Source organism: Pelodiscus sinensis, chromosome 4 (genome assembly GCF_049634645.1).
Source record: "Pelodiscus sinensis isolate JC-2024 chromosome 4, ASM4963464v1, whole genome shotgun sequence".
Taxonomy (NCBI): domain Eukaryota; kingdom Metazoa; phylum Chordata; order Testudines; family Trionychidae; genus Pelodiscus; species Pelodiscus sinensis.
In genome coordinates, this window is record NC_134714.1 from 71,833,266 (window position 1) to 71,857,975 (window position 24,710).

At 43.5% G+C, this 24,710-nt stretch overlaps 1 protein-coding gene across 6 annotated transcripts in view; it reads right to left on the reverse strand.

The window, feature by feature from the left end:
* RAD51B (RAD51 paralog B) overlaps window positions 1-24,710 on the reverse strand; it is a 627,945-nt gene that overhangs the window by 230,696 nt on the left and 372,539 nt on the right. For 5 of the 6 annotated variants that reach the window (XM_075927356.1, XM_075927355.1, XM_075927354.1 and 2 more), the window contains one exon: window positions 7,490-7,614. In XM_075927356.1, coding sequence (XP_075783471.1) covers window positions 7,490-7,614 — 125 coding nt within the window. Of the gene's footprint in view, window positions 1-7,489; window positions 7,615-24,710 lie in introns of those variants that run through there. The other variant, XM_075927359.1, reaches the window with a different exon arrangement.

The following is a 24,710-nucleotide window of genomic DNA, read 5'->3' on the forward strand; positions in this document are numbered from 1 at the left end:
CTTGACTATTGAAATTGCCTTCTCTAGGGCTTCCCCAAATCCCAGCTCACCAGACTGCAGCATGAGCAGAACGGTACTTCCTGACTCACACATGCAAAGAGACACGACCACGTCCCCCACATACTCAAACACCTTTGTTGGCTCAAGATCCATTTCAGAATCCAGTTCAAATCTGCTGCTGCGTTTGAAACTCTCCAACAGCGTGCCCATGCTCACCTCAAAGATCTTAGCTCTCTCTGCTCTTCTCATGAAAATGGAACTAGGTTCTTCTCTGCCTTGCAACTGCAGATCCTGCCATCAAGAATAGCTTTAGGTGTTTCTGCTTTGCCTGATGGTATGTCTGCATAGTCAAGGAAAACTCATGGCTGGCCTAAGCCTGTTGACTTGGACTCACAAGGCACAGACTATGGTACTCTGTCATTGCTGTGCAGACTTTCAGGTGTGGTCTAGAACCTGAGCTCTAGAACCTTCCCACCTCAGAGGGTCCTAGAGTTCTGGCTTCAGCACAATCCCAGAAGTCTATACAGCAACAAGAGCCCTGCAGCTTGCGCTCTGCAAACCTGAGGTTGCAGGCATGGGGCAGTTGTGGGTTCTTCCTTGCTGTACAGACATATCCTAACACTAATAAATTAATTTCCAGACTCATCGGAGAATATCTCTTCTTCCCGTCTATGTCTGCATTTGCTTTTATCATTTAACTTTGTAACAGTTAGTTATAGCAACTGTATTTGGGGATACAGTTTATAGGGAAGACTATCAGGCCCGCAGACAACAGGGGCCAGGGGACAATTGCTCTGGGCCCTGGTGATTCTGGAGTGGTGGCCTGAGCCCTGGGCCTTTAAATCACCACTGGAGAGCCACCAGGATATGCTCTGGGTGTCTGAAAGGGCTGCCAGGGTGGAGGAGGAGTGGTGGGATGTACTCTGGGTAGTGTTGAGGACTGGCGACCCCAGCCCTGCCTCTTCTGGAAGTGCAGAGCTGGGCCCCCTCCCACCTTGTCTGGGGGCTCAGCAAGACTGTCAGCTCCGCTGGACACTATAGAAGGCACAACTATATTATTTATATTGTACTTGTGCTGGGCATGCTTCCCACTCAGTGTAAATTCAATAGGGCCTTACCAAATTAACAGCCATGAAAAAGGCACCACAGGCTATGCAATCTAGCTGCCCACCACCATGACATTTGGAGTTTTGTGTGCTTTTACCGTATACTATACAGATTTCACAAGGAGACCAACATTTCTCAAATTGGTGGTCCTGATCCCAAAGGGAGTTGCAGGGGATGTTTGCCACAAGATTGTTTTTTGGGGAGGGGGTTGCAGTATTGCCACCCTTTCTTCTGCACTGTTGGTTATGCACTCAGCTCTGAAGACAGAGTCACCACCAGCAGTACTGCAGAAGCAAGGATGGCCTTATATGGTATGGCCACACTTACTTCTGCGCTGCTGCTGCTGGTGACTTTGCCTTCAGAGCTGGGGTTCCTGCCAGCAGCTGCTGCTCTCCAGCCACGCACCTCTGAAAGTAGCACCATCACCACCAGCAGCAAAAAAATAAGGGTGGCAGTACCACAACTCCCCTTACAATAACCTTGCAACTCCCGCACAATTCCTTTTTGGGTCATAACCACTACAATTGCAATGCTGAAATTTCAAATTGAGATAGCTGAAGTCATGAAATTTACTATTTTAAAAAACCTCTGACCATCAAAATTGCCCACAACTGATTGTGAATTTGGCAAGGCCCTAAATACTCAATTTCTTTAGATTAAATCTGAACATTTCACCTCCTGCAAAAATATGTCCATCTCTCTATAATGTCCAGAGTCCTCTCTAATTTGGAGCAATAATTCTCCACTCTGTTTTCATATGTGCCTACATTTGACATCATTTGCAAATATATTCACTGTATTCATTATACTCCAGTATACTAATGCCAGTATAAAAACAGTATTAACCACATATTACCCCGTGATTAGCACTTATTTCCTCTCTTCTGTGCAAATGCCCCATAGTTTATTTGCTTTCTCTCTTTCTTACTGAGAAAAAGCCAGCCTGACACTATTCTATCTTATTCCCCTCACTTGCTAACAGAACCATGTCAGTAGATTCCTTAGAATTGAGTTAATTAACTTTTGCTCCAATGGCTGTAGAATAAAAACACTGTAGGTTTTGTTGCATGGTTAATGGTCATTTCTTAGTCATTGGTGGAATGACAAACATAAAAAAACAATGTGCATCAAGCAATCTCTGTCCAGAAGTTAGTACAATAAAAGATATCTCACCCGATTTGTTTCTCTAATATCCTGAGACTAACATGGCTACAAGCACACTGCATGTAGACGAACATATATAAAGTTTGGAAGACTCACCCCCAAAACGTTTTGCACACCATTTTTTCATTATTTATCTCCACCTCTCCATTGAAGTTCATGGTTATCAGTCACAAGGTTGGAATGCTATTCATACAGCACAAATCGAATGAGGACAAAAACAGCTGATCTGTAACCAAGGGCATCCTGAAAGTTATGTCTGGTATCACTCTGACGAGGGAAGTCTTGTATTTGTTTTTGTGTCACAGTGGATTTGTGAAATTGCAACACTTTACCTGAATCAGGAAAACTGTCAACTAACAAGTTACCCTTTCTAGACTGTGAAAATTATGACCTTTATTTTCATCCAACACACATCCTCTTTGTAAGGAACACCACAGAAAAAGGATTATCATCAGCAGCACCTTCTATCTGAGCATCTCAAATTGCTTTATTAATGCAATATGATGTGCTCCACAACTTTCTTGTGTAGTATAAAGTGAAACCAGACCATAGTAATTGCTATACAGATTAGACCAGTGGATCATCTAGTCCAGGACCCTATCTTTGGCAGAAAAGAAGGAAGTGATAAAATAGCATATCAGTCTTTAAAAACCCTGAATGTGTCAGCTCCAGAAGAGAGTTCAGTGGATGTGGGACCATAAATCTCTGAGTCTATTGACTCGCATGCAGGAAGCAAAGGCAATAAAAAAGCTAAGGGGCTGGGTAGTCCCAGTAAAACTCACTATTTTTGGCCCAAACACAATGGGCCTATATTATTCTGTGTAGACTTCAGGAAAGTGAATAAAATGTCACTGTTTGATGCCTACCCTAGTTCTAGGTCAATGACCTATTTGGTTAGAGAAAAACAAATACATTATTATTTTATACATATAAAAATGCTGGCAAATTCGCCTTATAAAGGAGTCTACAGAGAACTTCTTTTGCCATCCTCCTCAGAGCTCTTTCATTTCATCACCACATTTCACAGAAGTTTAGGGACCGAGTCCTCAGTTGTTATTAACAGAATGTGCTTGTGTTCTTGGTAGGAGATGTTAAACAGTTAACCAGTAAGCATACCAGTAAGTAAAGCCCTGTGCAGATACAAAATTGGTATCTGCATCCAAATCCACAAAAATGAACCACAAATATCCGCATTCATGTCTACAGATATAAAGTGGATATCTGCAGATTTTTTGGGCTCTACCGGTAAGCATGAGGCTTAATGGTATGCTTATTGGTTGATTGTCCCTTGCCAGTAAACTCCAGCAGTGGCCAAACGCACCGGGGCAGAGCAGCCCCTGGCCAGGTGGAGGGACCCCACACTGGATCAGGCATCATGCCCTAATTTAAAATAGTTAATTGGTTAAACACTAGCATTTAACTGGTTAACCCTTTTAATACCCCTAGTTCTTGAATGGCATGATTAATTTTGTGACATACTGGAGATTCCAGCTCAGGAACATTCTTTCCTGAAGGAACCCAAAGGTGAAATTACAGAACTACTAACTCTGGTATGTAACTTATTATTTAAATGAGCTTCTGTACCAGATGACTGGAGGATAAATAATGTGATTCCACTTAAAAAAAAATTAAAAACTTCAGAGGTGATCATAGCAATTACTGTCTGGTAAGCTTAATGTCAGTACCAGGCAAATTGGTTGAAGCTATAGTAAATAACAGAATTATCAGACACATAGATGAACACAGTTAATTGGGAAGATCATGTCTCGCTAATCTACTAGAATTCTTTGAAAGGTTCAACAAGCATATGGACAAGGGGGACACAGTGGATCTAGCGTATTGAGATTTCCAGAAAGCCTTTGATGAGGCCCTTCACCAAAGGCTCTTAAGCAAAGTAAGCTGTCATGGTATACAAGGAAAGATTCTCTCATGGATCAGTAATTTGTTAAAATAGGAAACAAAGGGTAGGAACAAATATCAGTTTTCAGAATTGACAAAGATAAATAGTGGTGTCTTCCAAGAGTCAGATATTGCTCAACAGTACTCATAAATGCTCAACACAGCATACTCATAAATGATCTGGAAAAAGGAATAAACTGTAAGAAGGCAAAATTTACAGCTGATACAAAACTACTCAAGATAATTAAGTTCAAAGCTGACTGCAAAGAGTTACTAAGGGACTTTGACACTGGGTGATTGAATTTCATCTCCTATTTTGTTGCCCAATGTTGATAAATGCAAAGTAATGCACATTGGAAAATAATCATAACTATACATAACAAAATGATGACGTCTAAATTAGCTGTTACTACTGGAGAAAGAGAACTTAACGCCACTGTGGATCGTTCTCTGAAAACAGCCATTCAAAAAATGCAGCAGTGGTCAAAAAAGCAAATTGAATGTTGGGAATCATTAGGAAAGGGAGAGAGAGGACAGAAAATATCACACTGCCTTTATATAAATCCATACTACGCCCATGTATTGAATACTGTGCATAGACGTGGTCACCCCATCTCAAAAAAGATACAGTGAAATTTGAAAAGGTACAGAAAAGGGCAACAGAACTATGGGACAGTGTCCATATGAAGACAGATTAATCAGACTGGGTCTATTTAGCTTGGAAAAGAGATGGCTAAGGGGGGATATGATAGTGGTATATACAATCTTGGCTGGTGTGGATAAAGTAAATAAGGAAGTGTTATTTAGTCCTTCTCATAACTAGGGGTTTCCAAATGAAAATTGATAGGCAGCTGTTTAAAATAAACAAAAGGAAGTATTTCCTCACACAACCCCAGCTCCTCCTGGGTTCTAAAGAAGGCACTAAAATAAGCTGCTGTTCTCCACACAAAAAAACAAGTATGGTCCATTTTGAGACAGGCAAACTCTTATACATGTTTCATTACCTGCCACCCTGACTTCTCTTGGAGTAGAACTCACCAGTCATGAGGGGCTTAAAACTGCCCACTGCACTATGCAACATGACAGTGCCTTGTCTGAAATAAGAGATCTTTGGCCAGACTTCTGTGCTACATTTCCCTGATTACACTCAAATATTAATTCTCCAATCTGATGTGTTGGAGTCACCCTTTCCCGGTTCGTTTGGGATTATGAACACCCACATAATATCCAAGTCTGCCCCAAGAAAATGAGTATTCCACAACTGAGAATGAGCATCTAGCAACCTCTGCTGGGATACCCCTCACATATTTCGCTTTAGGAAATCTCTCTGGCCTAGTTACGGATCCTCTCCCACTATACTAGCTTCATACTAGGAAGGAATATAGCTCTGTATTTCAGGTGCTGATTTTTCCCTTCTCTGAGTGAGATTCCCAGTAAGAAACAGAACCCTGGATCCATTCCAAGGAAAGTGGAATATCAAGGGAGGCCCCTCTTGGATATATTATTTCACATCCCAGCAATTTTTATAACAGAGGTATATGGATGGGTGAAGGGAAGCTAGAGTAAAAGGAATTTCCTCAGGAACTCAAGACCGATGCAGGAGACCGATGCAGGAGAGATTTTCAAAGACTACTTATAGAAGGGACAGTATCCTAAGAAGTTGGCTACCAAAAAAAATTACTTTGCACTTCCAGAGGCACAATGATAACTGTATGCATTTTAGTTTGCTTACTTTGTATTGTAAGTCTTGTTTTCAATACCTAAACTGAGGATCTGAGAGCCTTTATGCTGGGCTTATGATGAGACTGCTGTGTACTGGACTACAGCTTCCAGTTTGCACTAAGGGTATAGCTGTCCTCAGAAATGTGTTGCTGTGCAAATTACATTATGGATTCCAAATTTATTTTTCAGTAGCTCCAAATTAAATGTGCCTATTCTATGAGTCAAAAGATGCCTTTTCTACTTCTCTTTGATACAAATTCCACCTGTGAAGTTTCTGTTTTGCACAATACATCATTCCCAGAAATTAAGATGCTGAAATGACAACTTCACTAATGATGTGCATGGTGGAATTAGTCTATTATCTGTATGGTCCCTGGCAGGCTAGCAGAAGGAACCATTGGTTTGTGGCAGTAAAATCAGAAGCTCTGACTGGCAGACACATTGGGAACAAATAAAAGAAAGAAGAAAGTTTTACATGGTAATTTTTCCAACAACACCTTGACTTTAAGTCAAAGGAAATGGGTAATGTTAGAAAGAGTGGCAGGATCTTTGGAAAGAGTTATATTGGCATAATAATAAGACATGCAAAACTAAGAAAGTCCAACCACAGACATCCCAAGGGAATAAGTTACATCATGAGTTTTGCTGGCCTTTCAACAAGCAAATGTATTAATGTCTTGGAACTGAATTTTTCACCAGATTTCTCAAAAATGAAAAAGATGATTTTTGAAAGCAAAAAAAGGCTACCACATTTCACTGCACATCGTGACATTTCTCAGAGAAAACAGTGAGCTCCCTTGCTACTGCAAATATGACCCTGGAAAATTTCCATCATGTTTGCATTCAAAAGCTATTATTACTGCAGATGGAGACAGGAAAATTTCACTTGCACAGAGCTGAAAAACTGTAAGGGTTTCTATATGAATACTCATGGCAAGTATTTTACTGGTAGAAACTCAGATAGCATACAGAGTGCAGGGCACATGGATCACTGTCCCAAGGATCAATGATTATGTAGGTCCTCAAAGGACAAGAACTTCAGAACTTCTCCATCTCCAGAACTTCAGTCACTTAGAACAGTGATGCACAATCCGTGGGTTGCAACCCGCAAGGGGGTTGCAGATGTCTTCCCAGGGGTCACAGCATTTAGATCCAACCAGCTGAGGTCTGGGCCAGGCGGTTGGCGGCCCCCGCGGAGAGGTACTCAGATCTGGCCAGCCAGGGGGTGGGCCCGTCATTTGGTGGCCCCCGCGGCGCAGTGCCTAGATCTGACCAGCTGGGGGCTGGACCCAGCAGTTGGTGGCCCCCAGGACACGGGGGTCACAGATCAAAAAAGACTGCACACCACTGACTTAGAAAACACTATCACTGCTCCAGAACACAAGGTGTCAGAACACTGAAGGAATGTCCCTCACCCAACAGAACTGGGTGTCAATGCACTCCATAAATCATAATCCCAAGCACAAGGGGATAGCATTTTCACAGAGCCCTCTCTGAGCCAATCGGGCAGAACTCACAGTGAGTTTATCCCATAAACCATAGGGTAGGAAGCTCTGGGCACTCATTTTTTACTGTTTTTTCCTGATAAATTCCTCACCTGTTTTGTGTGCAAGTCATGATACTGTAATATGAGCCTTGTGTTGACACTGTGACTCCATGTGTTCCCCAATGCGGCTGTCACATAGCCAAGTTCCTGGTCCTTGCTCCCACTGGCTCCTGAAACTAAAAACAACACAATTTATGAGTCCACTGTGTCAAGACTGCATCAGAGATTTGTTTCACCGAAGAATCTTTGTCGTGCGTCTCAGCTTATTTCACATGAATGCTTGATCTATGTTTTCAATTGCATGAACCCTCCACTTTTTCTTAAGCATTCCCTGCCTTGTAAGCATTGGTCTGGTGTAAGTCCCCCTCTCACAGAGTACTACCATGGGCTGTCATTATACTAAAAGCAGAGTCTAATTTCCAGTGCATATCACTATGCTTTTCTAAGTACCTGGTGATACACTGTACAGGAGAAGCTCTGATAGATCTTCAGGTATTGGGAAAGAAAATAGAAACCCAAAATTCTGTTTATTATGTGTTTGTCAGAACAGACTCATGCTCACTCCCTTTCTCATTGACTCCATCCCCTTTTCTCTAAGCCCGTTGCTTCCATGGAGTCCCAGTTTCTGAAGATCTTGAGACAAGGAAGTAGACCAGCAAAGAGACATTATTAAAAGAAATCATGAAGGAGGAGGTTTATGGACATAAATGTGGAACCAGGAAAGATAGCAGTCATGCGTCTGATCTCAAACTTAAACCTTACCCCACACTACTAGAAATCTCACAAATTTTGTAAAAATTGAGTTAATGTCACGTTTCCAAAAACTGAGCCTGCTTCTGCCTCAGATGCCAGTAATACTAATAAAGTCAGTGGAGTTACATCAGGGATGAAACTGTCCCACCCTTACTGGAAATTAGATTTTGGAATCTTCTCATTTATGTGAGCTCTGTACAAACTTTGGAGAAAAAGGCATTCAGTGTACGATGACACAGGGGAAGGCATTTCTAATAACGTAGCATGATCCTGACTTGCTAAACTCAAGTCAATATGGTTTCTGTAAAGGGAAATCATGCCTTATTAGTATAAGAACTTATTAGTATAGAACTTCTGCTAAAGTTCTTTGAAGGGGTCAACAAACAAGTGGACAAGAGGGATCCAGTGGATACTTAGATTTCCAGAAAGCCTTTGACAAGGTACCTCACCAAAGGCTCTTAAGTAAAGTAAGTTGACATCGGATAAGAGGGAAGGTCCTTTCATGGACTGATAACTAGTTAAAAGACAGGAAATAAAGCGTAGGAATAAATGGTAAGTTTTTCGGCTGGAGAGAGGTAACTAATGGAGTCCCCCAAGGGTCTGTCCTAGGACCAATTCAATTCAAATTATTTATACATGATCTAGAGAAAGGAGTAAACAGGGAGGTGGCAAAATTCGCAGATGATACCAAACTACTCAAGATAGTGAAGACCAAAGCAGACTGTGAAGAGTTTCACCAAACTAAGTTATTGGGCAACTAAATGGCAAATGAAATTTAATGTTGACAAATGTAAAGTAATGCACATCGGAAAAAATAATTCCAACTGTATGTACTATATGATAGGGTATATCTACACTACAAAGTTAATTTGAACTAACAGCCGTTAGTTTGAATTAACTTTCATAGGCGCTACACAGGCAAACCGCTAGTTCGAACTTAATTCGAACTAGCGGAGCGCTTAATTCGAACTAGATAAACCTCATTCTACGAGGACTAACGCCTAGTTCGAATTAAGTAGTTCGGATTAAGGGCTGTGTAGCCACTTAATTCGAACTAGTGGGAGGCTAGCCCTTCCCAACTTGCCCTGGTGGCCACTCTGGGCTCAACCAGGGAAACTCGTCCCGGCCCCGGAGCTCATAAGGGGGCACAGTCTGGCTACGGTGCCCGTGCCAGGTGCAAGCCTGCCGGCACCCAGCCAGCAGATCCTGCACCTGGCACGGCACGAGCCAGCCACCTGCTGCCACCCAGCTCTCCACCTCTTCCTGGGACCAGGTTGGCGGCTCCCAGGAGCCTGCCCGGAGCCGCAAGAGGTGGGCGCCTGCCTGGTCTAGTGCAGAGATCGTGGACCTCATCCAGGTTTGGAGGGAGGCCTCCAACGTCCAAGATCTCCACACTATGCACAGGAAAGTGGCCGTCTAGGGCAGGATAGCTGCCAGCCTGGCCACCAAAGGCCACATACAAACCCAGGAGCAGGTCTGCATGAAAATCAAGTTGGTCCAGTGAGCCCCCCGACCCTGAGCCTAGAACATAAGAACATAAGAATGGCCGTACTAGATAAGACCAAAGGTCCATCTAGCCCAGTAGCCTGTCTGCCGACAGCGGCCAACACTAGGTACCCTGGAGGGGATGGACCGAAGACAATGACCAAGCCATTTGTCTCGTGCCATCCATCTCCAGCCTTCCACAAACAGAGGCCAGGGACACCATTTCTACCCCCTGGCTAATAGCACTCCATGGACCCAACCTCCATGACTTTATCTCACTTCTCTTTAAACTCTGTTATAGTTCCAGCCTTCACAGCCTCCTGCAGCAAGGAGTTCCACAGGTTGACTATTTGCTTTGTGAAGAAGAACTTTCTGTTGTTAGTTTGAAGCCTGCTACCCATTCATTTCATTTGATGTCCTTTAGTCCTTCTATTATGGGAACTAATGAAGAACTTTTCTTTATACACCCTCTCCACACCACTCATGATTTTATAGATCTCTATCATATCCCCCCTCAGTCTCCTCTTTTCTAAGCTGAAAAGTCCCAGTCTCTTTAGCCTCTCTTCATATGGGACCTGTTCCAAACCCCTGATCATTTTAGTTGCCCATTTCGGAACCCTTTCCAAGGCCAAAATATCTTTTTTGGGGTGAGGAAATCACATCTGTACACAGTACTGAAGATATGGCGTACCATAGTTTGATACTTCCCCTCCTCCTTATACCCTTGGCTTTCCCCTTCCAGCTCCCTCCTCCCAGGTTTCCCCCTCCTCTCTCCTCCCTTCTCTCTTCCCCGCTCCCACCTCCTTTTCCCAGTCTCCCCAGAGATTAATCCCCTCCCCCCCAGTTTTGTTAAATAAAGAGAGTTTCTATTTTTGAACATGTGTCCTTTATTTTTTACATCAGGAAGGGGGGCTAGGGAGGGGTAAGTGGAAGGAGGTGAGGGAGGAATGGGGTACGAGCCCCTGATGGGGAGGACTGGGGTGGCTCTGCGGGCTCCTCAGGGTGGAAACTCTCCTGAAGCCCCCCGATTGACTCCCCTCCCCCGGATGGCAGCCTGCGGCAAGTGCAGTTGGGCTGATGGCTGAGTGCTGTGATGTGCCGAGTGTGGGCACTCCAAGACAGGACTGCTTTGCTGTCCCTCATTGAGGTAGACAAGCAAGCGGGGAACCCTGAGAACTGTCTGTCCGGGGTTGGGGTCGAGTCCTTCTAAGCACAGCCCTCGGCTAGCCTGAGACAGCAGCTCCACGCTCTAAGTCCTAACCTGATGCCCTGCCGGCACTGCTTCCGGCCAGCCTTAACTTTGGTTCAGGGTCCACTCAATGTGGACATGCTAGTTCGAATTAGCAAAATGCTAATTCGAACTAGTTTTTAGGTCTAGATGCTAGAATTAGCTTAGTCCAAATCTTATTGTCTCTATATAAAATCATGGTACACCCATCTCTTGAATACTGTGTACAAATGTTCTCAAAAAAGAGATATTGGCACTGGAAAAGGTTCAGAAAAGGGCAAAAATGATTAGGGGTTTGGAACGGGTCCCATATGAAGAAAGATTAAAAAGACTTGGACTTTTCAGCTTAGAAAAGAGGAGACTAAGGGGGGATATGACAGAGGTCTATAAAATCATGACTGGTATGGAAAAAGTGAATAAGGAAAAGTTATTTACTTGTTCCCACAATATAAGAACTAGGGGTCACCAAATGAAATTAATAGGCGGCAGGTTTAAAACAACAAAAGGAAGTTTTTCTTCGCTCAGCAAACAGTTAACCTCTGGAACTCCTTTCCAGAGGATGTGGTGAAGACTAAGACTTTAACAGGGTTCAAAAAAAAAACTAGATAAATTCATGGAGATTAGGTCCATCAATGGCTATTAGCCAGGATGGGTGGGAATGGTGTGCCTAGCCTGTTTCTCTGGAAGTGGGTGACAGGAGGGATCATGTGAAGATTACCTGTTGTGTTCCCTTCCTCTTGGGCGTCTGATATTGGCCACTGTTGGCAGACTCCAGGATACTGGGCTAGATGGACTGCTGGTCTGACCCAGTATGGCCGTTCTTACGTTAAACTACCATTTCACTTGATTTTTCTAACCCTCAAATAGGAGACTGATCTATTGTGCTGGCACAAGCCCCAGATCTTTTTCTTTTGAATTCTACATGTTCCATACAAGATGGAGAGAGAGAGGGTTTTTACTTCAAGCTGTACATCAACAAAATAAAAATAGGGACAAATTGTAGAGCATTCAGAGAAGCACAAGAAACATTATTAAAGGGGGTTGGGTAGGGAGAGACAGATATATGAGAAGAGAGGTGATTTTTTGAGATAGTCCAAGAGAGTGTAACTGAGAGTGTTGGACTGAGGATGAGTAAAAGGAAAATTATATTGAATGTCAGGAAACTTTCTGACAGATTTATTACACTGTGGAAGCATTTCCCAAGGACAGCAGTGAATTCCTAATCACTTGAGAGCCAATTAAAGCAAGACAGGACAAAACTCTGGAGAATACAATGTAGGGAAAAACTGACATCAGGCCACATTATCTAAGACTTCTTCTTCAGTTTCCAGGCTGGTATAAACAAATAGTTAAAGCCTTCTTAGTGTTTCAAATGTATTATCAAGCATGGAGCAGAGAAAGCTACTTCACTTGGCCATACACTATGTAATATTTCAAACTGGGAAACAGAAGTTGGATTGAGAAAAAAGAAGAGGGAGTTCTTTACTTGCTCTCCTCCCAAGGGTCCAGAATAGCTGGATGTTTCTGTGATCAACAGTGGGGGTATGTCTACACTACAAAGTTGATTTGAACTAACAGACGTTAGTTCGAATTAACTTTGATAGGCGCTACACTAGCGATCCACTAGTTCGAACTTAATTCGAACTACCGGAGCGCTTAATTCGAACTAGGTAAACCTCATTCCACGAGGACAAATGCCTAGTTTGAATTAACTAGTTCGAATTAAGAGCTGTGTAGCCACTTAATTTGAACTAGTGGGAGGCTAGCCCTCCCCAGCTTTCCCTGGTGGCCACTCTGGGCACCACCAGGGAAACTCTTCTGCCCCCCTTCCGGCCCCGGAGCCCTTAAAGGGGCACGGGCTGACTACGGTGCCTGTGCCAGGTGCAAGCCTGCCAGCACCCAGCCAGCAGACCCTGCACCTGGCAAGGCTCGAGCCAGCTACCTGCTGCCACCCAGCCCTCCGCCTCTTCCCGGGACCAGGCTGGCGGCTCCCGGGAGCCTGCCCGGGTCCGCAAGAGGCAGGCGCCCGCCTGGTCAAGTGCGGACATCGTGGACCTCATCCACGACCTCCGCACTAGGCACAGGAAAGTGGCCATCTAGGGCAGGATAGCTGCCAGCCTGGCCACCCAGGAGCAGGTTGGCATGAAAATCAAGGTGGTCCACTGAGACCCCCAACCCTGAGCTTAGAATGGCCATACTGGGTCAGACCAAAGGTCCATCTAGTCCAGTAGCCTGTCTGCCGACAGCGGCCAACACTAGGGACCCTGGAGGGGATGGACCAAAGACAATGACCAAGCCATTTGTCTCGTGCCATCCATCTCCAGCCTTCCACAAACAGAGGCCAGGGACACCATTTCTACCCCCTGGCTAATAGCACTCCATGGACCCAACCTCCATGACTTTATCTCACTTCTCTTTAAACTCTGTAATAGTTCCAGCCTTCACAGCCTCCTGCAGCAAGGAGTTCCACAGGTTGACTATTTGCTTTGTGAAGAAGAACTTTCTGTTGTTAGTTTGAAGCCTGCTACCCATTCATTTCATTTGGTGTCCTTTAGTCCTTCTATTATGGGAACTAATGAAGAACTTTTCTTTATGCACCCTCTCCACACCACTCATGTTTTTATAGACCTCTATGGGTATGTCTACACTACCACCCTAGTTCGAACTAGGGTGGTAACGTAGGCAACCAGAGTTGCAAATGAAGCCCGGGATTTGAATTTCCCGGGCTTCATTTGCATAAAGCCAGGCGCCGCCAATTTTAAATGTCCGCTAGTGCGGACTCTGTGCCGCACGGCTACACGCGGCATGGACTAGGTAGTTCGGACTAGGCTTCGTAGTCCGAACTACTTAGTCCGTGCTGCGTGTAGCCGCGCGGCACGGAGTCCGCACTAGCGGACATTTAAAAATGGCGGTGCCCGGCTTTATGCAAATGAAGCCCGGGAAATTAAAATCCTGGGCTTCATTTGCAACTCCGGTTGCCTACGTTACCACCCTATTTTGAACTAGGGTGGTAGTGTAGACATACCCTATCATATCCCCCCTCAGTCTCCTCTTTTCTAAGCTGAAAAGTCCCAGTCTCTTGAGCCTCTCTTCATATGGGACCTGTTCCAAACCCCTGATCATTTTAGTTGCCCTCCCCTCTCCCACCTCCTTTTCCCAGTTTCCCCGAGTTTTGTTCAATAAAGAGAGTTTCTATTTTTGAACACACGTTTCCTTTATTTTTTACATCAGGAAGGGGGGCTAGAGAGGGGTAAGTGGAAGGAGGTGAGGGAGGAATGGGGTACGAGCCCCCGATGAGGAGGACTGGGCTGGCTCTGGGGGCTCCTCAGGGTGGAAGCTCTCCTGAAGCCCCTTGATTGACCTCCCCCCTCCGGATGGCAGCCTGCGGCAAGTGCAGCCGGGCTGATGGCTGAGTGCTGTGATGTGCCGAGTGTGGGCACTCAGGGCATTCCAAGCCAGGACTGCTTTGCAAGCGGGGAACCCCTGAGAACTGTCTGTCCCAGATGGGGGTCGGGTCCCTTTAAGCACAGCCCTCGGCTAGCCTGAGACAGCAGCTCCACGCTCTAAGTCCTAATCTGATGCCCTGCCGGCACTGCTTCCGGCCATCCTTAACCCCAGTTCAGGATCCACTCTGTGTGGACATGCTAGTTCGAATTAGCAATACACGAATTTGAACTAGTTTTTAAGTCTAGATGCACTAATTCGAATTAGCTTAGTTCGAAGTTAGTTCGAATTAGTGCTGTAGTGTAGACATACCCTGAAATAGTTAATGTGAACACTGAATTTGTAACTAGTAGGATTTCACCACCGCATAGAGGTGAAAAGGGCAGTTCACACTTCAGCTAGAACTACTGTTTCAGGCTGTCTGTGGACTCAGGACCAAACCCATCAACACTTTCACATGAAAGGCTTTCTTCACAACTATGCAGAGCAGAAATGTTATTGATGTTTTTTTTAACGTAAGCTTGTACTCTGGAAAAATTGGTGAGGTCACTAGGAAAGTATTAATTCAGAATAATTGCCAGTAACTTGTAAGGTTGCCATTACGGTTTGTATCTTGCAAATGATGGTAAATATATTTTGTCTTGCACAAAGCAGTCCTTGAGCCAGAAGGACATGGAGTCCACCCTAGTTGGAAATGAATGGCATAAGTTAATATGGGTATGTCTACACTACCCCGCTAGTTCAAACTAGCGGGGTAATGTAGGCATACCGCACTTGCAAATGAAGCCCAGGATTTGAATTTCCCGGGCTTCATTTGCATAAGCCGGGCGCCGCCATTTTTAAATCCCGGCTGGTTCGAACCCCGTGCCGCGCGGCTACATGCGGCACGAACTAGGTAGTTCGAACTAGGGTTCCTAGTTCGAACTACCGTTACTCCTCGTGGAATGAGGAGTAACGGTAGTTCGAACTAGGAAGCCTAGTTCGAACTACCTAATTTGTGCCGCGTGTAGCCGCGCGGCACGGGGTTCGAACCAGCCGGGATTTAAAAATGACGGCGCCCGGCTTATGCAAATGAAGCCCGGGAAATTCAAATCCCGGGCTTCATTTGCAAGTGCGGTATGCCTACATTACCCTCCTACTTCGAAATAGGAGGGTAGTGTAGACATACCCAAAGCTATTGGCATCAGTGCATTTGAATCCAGAGGTCCACACACAAAATGTATAACATTTTTTAACAAAGGCAGTGGTTAAATATGAGTTTACACTCTGTGCGACTCTGAATTACTTCTCTCATTGTATCCAAACACTACACTTTATTCCCACACCAAAGCACCTGCCCAGAGCATCATGTGATCTGGCGTGAAGACAATCCACAACAGCGCTATCCTGCTCTGAGGTTCACTTTTCTTTATGCTAATACATGTCAAACATTCACCTGGACAAATACTTCCAGAAGCAGGCACAGCAGATGGCAAGCTGAAGTGCCAGGAGGGCGATTCTGTTAGTGTAACCAATCTGTATTGAAACGGCAGATATGCTCATCATAACATCTTCTCGTTCTAACTCTCCAGTACAGTCTGCCAGCTGCATGATGGAATATAGTGTAATGTTTGGAGCCACAGCCATGGAGGTTTGAGTTCCATGCCCAGCTATGCCATGCACTGACCCCTTTGGTGTTACTGAACAATTTATTTACTGCAGTTCATTAAGGTTTGCAAAGTGCACACAGATCATTGTATAGAACACTCTATATTAGGCCAAAATGGATTGCATTATTATTAGAAGATGCTTGATGAGCATGAGAGACTAAAGAGGGAGACTTAAGATTTTCCAGCCCACTCCTAGCTATTTAGAATAAGGTGAAGGCCTGCATCCACACTGTATTGCCTTAAAAAAACAGCTAGAAATGGACAAGAGGTTGCATGTGGTTTTTGGATTGGCCTGTTAGAGTGGTAGCAGATACCTATAAGGTACAGAGATGAACTCTTCGAAGTTCAGCACCTCTGGTAATAGCTCAAATGTGACAATATCTTAACATTTCAATGTCAACAGGAAGGCTCAGCTGGGAAATGCAACAGTTAAAATACAACATTACTCTCCCTCATCCTTGGAGACCCAAAACTCCCACTTATAACACCAGCAGTTTGAGGGTGGAAGAAAGGCAGGACCAAGCTCACAGCAGTTTAAAAGAAGGCAGGCAAGTTAACTGCTGTAGCCTCTTTATTTTTTAAAGGAAAAAGCTTGTTGTACCATGCAGTGTCAGCACCTGTCAGAAAGAAGACTGTGTGACCCACTTTCCAGCAAATCTTCCATGAAGTTATTCAAATTTATGAGTCTGGTGCAAAGTGGTTATTAAAGCTGGAGCAAATTTACAGTGCAGAACTTTTACAGGGTGAAAAGGAATGCTTTGCAGAAAAGGTTTCCATTTTAAAGAGATACCATAGGTCTGCTGCAGATGTATATTAAGCAACAAAGAGGAAGAAAAATTAGCAAGCGGTAAGCTGAGCTGAGAGGGGAAACAGAGCCAGCTTTGTAGGAAAGTTCAAGGATGTTGAGAATAGATATTCTTTCTCTCCTCCCTGAACCAAACACCAGAAGACAGCGGATGTTTCAGAGGCAGGAAAGAGGAAATGGAAGGCAAATTGATTACAAGTAAAATACACTGTTAAAAAGGTTATCTTTTCTATCATTTCAAAAGCTATTTGATTGCTAATGAGTTCATGAAAGGAGGAGAACAAATGTTAGTATTTTCATAGGCACATCCCTTCCCTGCAGTCTCTGCCTCCCCCTACCATTTCCAGTAGTTTCATAGTTCAAGATTTTTATATCAAATCAACCTGCAGCTGGGCTCCAAGACACCATCAAGCTCACATATAAAAGACAAACAGAACAGAAGTTGTCATTATGACTCTAGGTTACTGATTCCGATCCAGGTTGAGTTCTTGTCTATTGGCTGTTCCTATATGAAATTAGTTGGAGGTCTCAGTCTATATCATAAACCCCAATGGCAACTTGTACTAATTGATCCCTCTCTTGGTTACATCAAAGTGAAGGCCAAAGACAAAATGAGAACAAAGACCGTTCTACCTTCTCCACAAAAGATGGTCCTTCTAGGTCAAGAGTAAGGCACATTGACAGGAGCTGTAACTTCTGGAGCACAAATATATGGTAGGTCAATCTCTGTTCATAAAATCCTGACTGGGTCACACACTGCCACAAGGGAAAATAAAGCCTTCTGGGGTGAACGTCAAACACAGAGTTAAGGGTGTTCCACTTCCAGAGTAAAAGCTAAACAAAGGAATGAATTCAAAGTGCAATCCAAAATGCTGCTTCCAGAAAGAAGGCATGTACAGCTGAAATAAGATGATGCTCTGTTGTCCAAAAAAGTGTCAGTTGTGCTTGCATTGGTTATAACCCTAAGCCAAGATGTGTTTAGGAGTTTTGCTTTTTCTATCAACTAAACTGGAACAAACCCAAATCCACAAACACCTCTCACCTCCCTATACAACAGGTATATAGTGCAGACTGGCATAACTTAGCATAGTTTGTGAAATCATCCTCATTTTTCTGTGCTGGCAATAGTAGGAATACAGTCCTGCACTGAATCAGAGATTGCTCCTTCATGCCTGGAATCAGTGAACAGTTAACACAGATGGACTCTCAGGAACCCCCTTCACTCTTAACGGGAAGGGAACCATATTTTTTAAACTTCTTTTTAAGCTACCAAGAAACATGGCTTTTTCAGGGAAGTTTGGACAGCAAGGTAGCCATGAAAGGCCCACTCATGCACGGACCCATGTAGTGGAAATATTTTAGAAGTACTCAAGCCAGATTTTTCTGAAAAAAAAAGCAATAAGACTTCTTGCAGCCAGAGGTTCCTTACAGCTACAGTGTAACTGTACTCTTGAATTAAACATAATCTGTCCCTTCTCAGTTCAACTTCTCAGAGCCAATGCATTCCACCCTTCTTCCATTTTATGCAAGTTCTTATCCTTTTTGAAGGGTGGTTCACCACCCGCTGTGCTCAGCCCCATTGCCAGACTCCTCTACCTTCTCTGCATGAAGCCAAACCCTCAGTAACTGGGTTGAACGTATTTCCCCATCACACACATAAAGGGTCTATACACAAACAGAGGAAAATGGTCTCCAAAGTAGTCCACTCTGCCATCTTTCAGCAACTGCACGTTCACTAAAAATAAAAACTTTGAAAAGCACAGAAAGAATCATTTAAAAATGAATTAATATTCTGAGCTCATCAAAAAGGCTATGTCCTTAAATAAGAATGAAAGTACTTTCCCTCTGTGCTCAGACAGCGTGGGTTTCAAAGGCAGGAGCTGTGGTTCATTGGCAAAACACATAACCTCTACTCTTCACCTGCACGTTACTTTTTTTTGTGCAGGTCTCTAATGACACCAGAAGAAGCTGTCCCCCCCCCCCCCACCCTATTTTAAAAGTATAGGTATAAAAATAGCTAATGGTGGAAAAACCCATTACCCAATAAAAAGCCACAGGGCCAAGCTTCTATATGAAGTCATTAACCACAGTGCCCTTCTACCTCCCACTCCCTGTCCTCTGCCATTTTAAGCTCTTTGCTTTGCAGTATGTACATTAGTCAGGACAGAGCTTGACTGCCTTGCTGTCCAGTAGCGATGATCTCATTCTCCGAGTTGGCTGGCCAAGGTGCATTCCGTACCCTTTATGTGACATACTCTCCTCTTCCAGTCCACACAGAACTAATAGGCAGTGCGTGGGAGGCAAAGACCGACAAATTCACATGCCAGCCCTGTAAGCATAAACTACAGACATAGCAATAAAAAAACCTACTGTTTTCACCATTTAAAATTACTTGCACAGGACAAAACACAGTGGGAAGTATATGATAAGGATATCAATGTATAGTCAACTATACAATTAACTGATAAACCTAGATTTATCGGATAATCTCGTTGACTACACACATTTCCCCCACCCTTGCTGCCTCCATGGTGCCACCTACTATCAGAGGCAGCAGCTGGGGGGGAGGGGGCATGAGGTGAAAGGAGGCTGCCATGAAGCAGCCTCTCTTTGTGGACCAGCTCCCCTGCCACCCTGGACTGCTGCCCTGGTCCTCCCCTTGTCGACCAGCTCCCCCTGCCATTCCACACTGCCGACTCTGATACAGAGGCAGAAGCACGGGGTGGCAGGGGACTCCCCAGGAGTCGGGCTGGGAACGCACTGACTGCTGGCCCCACCCCCAGGGACTATCAAATAGTTATGTAATGGCTAACATTTCATGCAGTTACATGACTATTCAAATGTACAGTATCTAGCATCCCTAGTATACAAGGGCACTATCAAGATCTAAGTAATCAGCACACACTAAATGGTGATTCTTATAAAAATACAGAGGCAAATTTTATCCTACATTATAACTTGCCGACCCTATTAGAATCAATGGAAAGGCACAATGTGGCTCAATTTTTTTGTGGGGAGTGATGGTGGAATCTGCTAGAGAACAAACTATTTTCTACATTTCTCCCCAGTTGTTCTTTTATTACTAAGGACATTTTCATGAAAACAGTGTTTTTTGTTACAAGTACAAGTCTGACCATAACTGTAACTAGTGAGAAATATGCACCGTCTTACTATATGCATTTTCTCCCTGTGAATGAATGGAAACTAAAAATTCTGCAGCCAAAAGTTTTCAGCATTTGGCTGAAAACATTTTGTTGTTCAGGTTTTCAGTTTTTTCATGAAAATTCAACATTTACCACAAAAAGCAGACACTCGGGAAAGAGTTTCATTTAAAAACGAGTTTCAATGGAAAATTTTGAGCAGCCCAAATTGGCAGGTGTCTTAGCTCTGCAGGCCCTACACAGCTACAAGAGAGCATGCTGCCGTCTACTCTACCTAACGTATCGTCAAGAGAAAGAAAACTATTAACTATGTTCCGATTGCATAATGTTTACTAGTGATGACGATGAAGGGAACGAGGATTCCTATGTGCTGCGTGCCATTTACAGTGCTAGTCCAAGTCATCTGGGATCAGAGAGCGAGAGAGAAGTGACTCTAATGTCATTTTTACAGTCTCTTTTATTTTTTGCATCAGGGAAGCTCCTAGAATCCTTAGGTGAAAAACCAAAAGAGGGTTCCTGCCACTCACCCTGGACTTTACAATCCTTCCGTACCCTTTATGTGACATACTCTCCTTTGCCAAGATTATGGCTATGTCCACACTATGAGCGAGGGGTACAAATTCCTCTGCTTTTGTACACATACTCATGGTAGGAATGTAGCTACTGTAGCACAGGTAGTAGCAGTAGAGGCACAGTAGTGCCTGAGTACAAAGGTGCCTGAAAATGGTGCGTATTTACTCAGCATGGCTCAGCTATACCTCTGATGAGAGCTAGTGCGAGTATACATACAAAAGAAAGGGAAATCATACCCATAGCTCATAATGTTGACATAGCTCATAAATGAGATTTAAGACCCTGTCAGCTCTTGGTGATTATTCACTGCCTAAAGTCATAATCCTCTGTAAAGAACAAGGGAAAAGAAACAAAAAAATATGTGATGGGCCAGCAACATTGTTTATGAGTAGAATATATTTGAATATTTTCTATAAGGCATCCAAGGATCTTCAGCATCAGAATATGGGATGGGTCTTCCAGAGAATAAGATAGATGATGTTTTGTTGTTAACTTCATACTTCTTGCTGCTCGCCAGCATGTCCATTGTCATCAATATGTTTCAAATTAGTGAATCCCAACTCCTGGCATCAGGGGCTCATGTTGATTCTATTCTGTTTTGAAAGTGAGTGAAAGAGCAGATGCTCAAGCAAGTACTGAGGCTCCTGTCTCCTGATTTAAGAATGGAATTGATGTTAAGAAACAAGAGAATCCAGCTGGTCTGACTTCTTGCCAATCCACCAGCCCTTAAAAAAATGGTCAGCTCTCAGGAGCACAGTGGAGGGAAGACAGCTGGTGGTTTACAGCACCTGAAACTGGCCCAGATCTGAGGAGTCCAGATAGTCATGATCCCGATGCTTTCTTTTCATCACTTCAAACCTTCTGCTTCTGTAGTCTGGCAATAAATTACAAGCTGATCAGCTTCCAGCACTCCAGTATTCCCATATTGCTAATGGAATGCTTGCAATCAGAAGTACTTGGGTTGGTGATGTAGTGAGGGAGAGTACAAGAGGACCCAATAGGTTGTTCACAGATGGAGTCCTCTCTCTTACCAAAAATAAACTGTTTACACACTAATTCACCCTCCCTAATAGCCTTTCTATGAATAGGCTTGAGAAATTATTTTTGTCCCTAATATTCTACTGCTTTACAACACTGTCTTCGCAATGACCAATCTGACCCTCCCACATTGTAATTTTCTTGTTCTTTTCCTTTTTTGCAGCCCAGATCTTCCCAACGTCACCCTGCTTCCTAAAAAACAACCCCTCACTCCTGTCCTGTCATTTAACTCTGTCTTTCCAATAGCAAATAATTCCAACAACAAAACAATTTCCCAGTGTGGACACTTTTGCGAAAGAAAGTCAGAATTTTGTCTTGCCTACACATAGACAGGATACAGAAACCCAAAACGATCCTTGTCCAACCAGGACATTTGACAACACTAAGGTGCTGTGAACTGGAGAATGATTTTAATTATCATCTAATCAATCATACTACAAATTATTGCTGGATTTTAAAATAAATTCCGCGCAATGGAACTGGACAGTTCATGATGATAATCAGAGTGCATGGAGGGGTGAGGTTTTGAATGCTAGAATTAATGTGTCCATGCCCTTAAATATTGAATAAAGAAGTGAGATTTAGTACTGCTCTGTCAAGACAACTGCAAGCTTCCTGGCACACTGACTTGAAGAACCACTGTGTACAGCATTTGATTTTTCCAAGTGCAGAATGTTTAATGCTGGTTAATCTCAGCTGCTTAAATGTGTCAACCTCTGCTAGCACTTACCTGTCACCTGGATGTGCCTTTTCTTAAATTTCCCAAAAGAGCTTGCGGCAACTCTCTTCCCTGACAAGGGAAAAGAGCAGTTTGGGCTTTGGAAATCTATGTTTCTACTGTCCCAGTGAAGTGGAATAGAATAAAAACCTTGCTGGGAGTGGAAGGTGAACAGAGAGAGAGAGAGAGTGTGTGAGAAATTCTGAAATTGTAATAAACGTAATAAATCCTACAGGATGCTGCTCACTACTCCATGGGTATCTCATGAAACCTATGTGTAGGATTTACAATAAATCCTAGATTAATATTTTTTCATGAATTATATTCTGATGTATTGGGAGCCTTGGAGTCCAAAGACCCCTGTTTATCCACAGAACTGGTATACTGCAGGCCGAGGCTGTGCAAGCTTCTCGTGCACCAACCTGTCACTAAAACACGTGTTTCATTTGAAAGGCTGCGAGTGGAGTCCAGTCTTCATTGCACACATTGAATCCTTGGCTTCTCTGTCAAGATGCCTGAAAAGAGCTCCTATTAGCACCCACTGTAATAAGGTGTTTCTAACACAGCCACACCTTTCTCCTTGGAAGCAGACTGAGACCTCCTCAACTCCCTTAATAGAGACAGGATAATTCCTGATTATTGTTAACTGAGCTGGAGTTGAACCTGAAAGGTAAATCATCTATTCAACCCAAAACTGGGAATATTTCAGCACTGTTCTCTCTCTGTAGTTACTTTCAAATCTCATGGAGCAATACATTCTGAAAGCCTAAGATGAAACATTCTCCACTAAAACACAACACTATTCTTGAAAATAAAGGTTAAAGTGTTTTAAAAGGCAACCATAAATTGCACTTGAAAGATGTTATGGTCTCTATGCAAAACAGGCAAGCTGCATTATAATCTCACCAACATCTCTGAAATTGCAGCACTAAACATTTTCAGAACTACTCATACAGTTCAGAATTAGAACAATTGCTGCTGGGTTTAAATTATAAGAATTCTCACAGATGGGAATGACATGTAAAGTTTGGATCAGAATCCAAACTTTTCCCAAAACAAGGGTTGATTGGACCTGGAGTCTTTCTCCATCCTACAACTTGAAGGTCAGAGTAAATCAGACATATTAGGTCCAGAATTGTATGCTTGCAAATTCGGGCGTCCTCACATTTGGCATTCAGATTTTGACCACTCTTTCAATAATATCCATCACAAAAACTATATTAACAGAATGTTATGACTGCACAATTAAAAACTTAAAAATTAGGAAACATTAAAGGTAAGGTTACATACGTAATCTTAAATATGCCCCTTGCATGTATTCAGAATGATAGTCTTGATGTCTCCAAAAAAGAAACAATAACCTTAACTGTACAATTTACTATCTTTTGAATATTAAGCTATGAACATAAAAGCTACATGGTACACTGCGCACTGTTGTGCAAGAAGTTATGCAAATGAGGCGTGGCAATGAATATCATCGTGCCTCATTTGCATACCTAATGAGCTGCCATTTTTGCGGAAGGGGCTTTTGTGCAAGAAGGAGCTGTCTACACTGCTCAATCTTGAGCAAAAAACACCTCTTGTGCAGGAGCCATTCTTCTTGAAAATAAGTGGCAGAACAGCTCCTGCGCAAGAGGAGGATTTTGCTCAAGAAGGAGCAGTGTAGACAGCTCCTTCTTGTGCAAAATGGGGGCTCATTAGGTATGCAAATGAAGCACGGAGATATTCTTTGCTCAGCTCATTTACATATCTTCTTGTGCAACAATTCACAGTGTAGATGTAGCCAAATAGTCTCAACACAGTTTCTGACAGAATGCCCTTGATTTTAAAAAGCAATGGAAAAAAATCCACAGTGCAGAACTATTTGTTTAGCCATTACATTAATACCCTATCTCAGTAGTTTTCAAACTAGGAGTTACAACCCAGTACTGGGTCAGGGAAAGTCAGGCACTGGGTCTCCTTGCTGCAGGGGGATCAGGTAACCAGCAGAGGTGCTAAGGCAGGCTACCTCGCCTCTCCTGGCACTGCAGACTGTGCTGCACCCTACAAGTGGCCAAAAATATGATCAGCTCCTAGGGGAATAGGGCTCTGTGCACTTTCCCTGTCCCAAGCACTAGCTCCACACTCCCATTGTCTGGGAACCTGCTGCTGGATGCTTTTGAGGTGCAGTATGGTTTGTGGTATCAGGAGAGGCTGGAAGCCTGCCTTTGCACACCCCACTGCATCACTAACCAGGAGCTGCTCAAGGTAAACCCTTCGTGCCCAGCCTTGAATCCTCCCCCAAAGCTAGAGCCCCCTTCTACACCTCAAAGCTCTCATCCTCAGCCCCACTCTGAAGCCTACACTCTAGTCAAATTATGTTGGGTCACGAGCATCCACAATTTTTATCAACTGGGTCACAAGAAAAAAAGTTGGAAA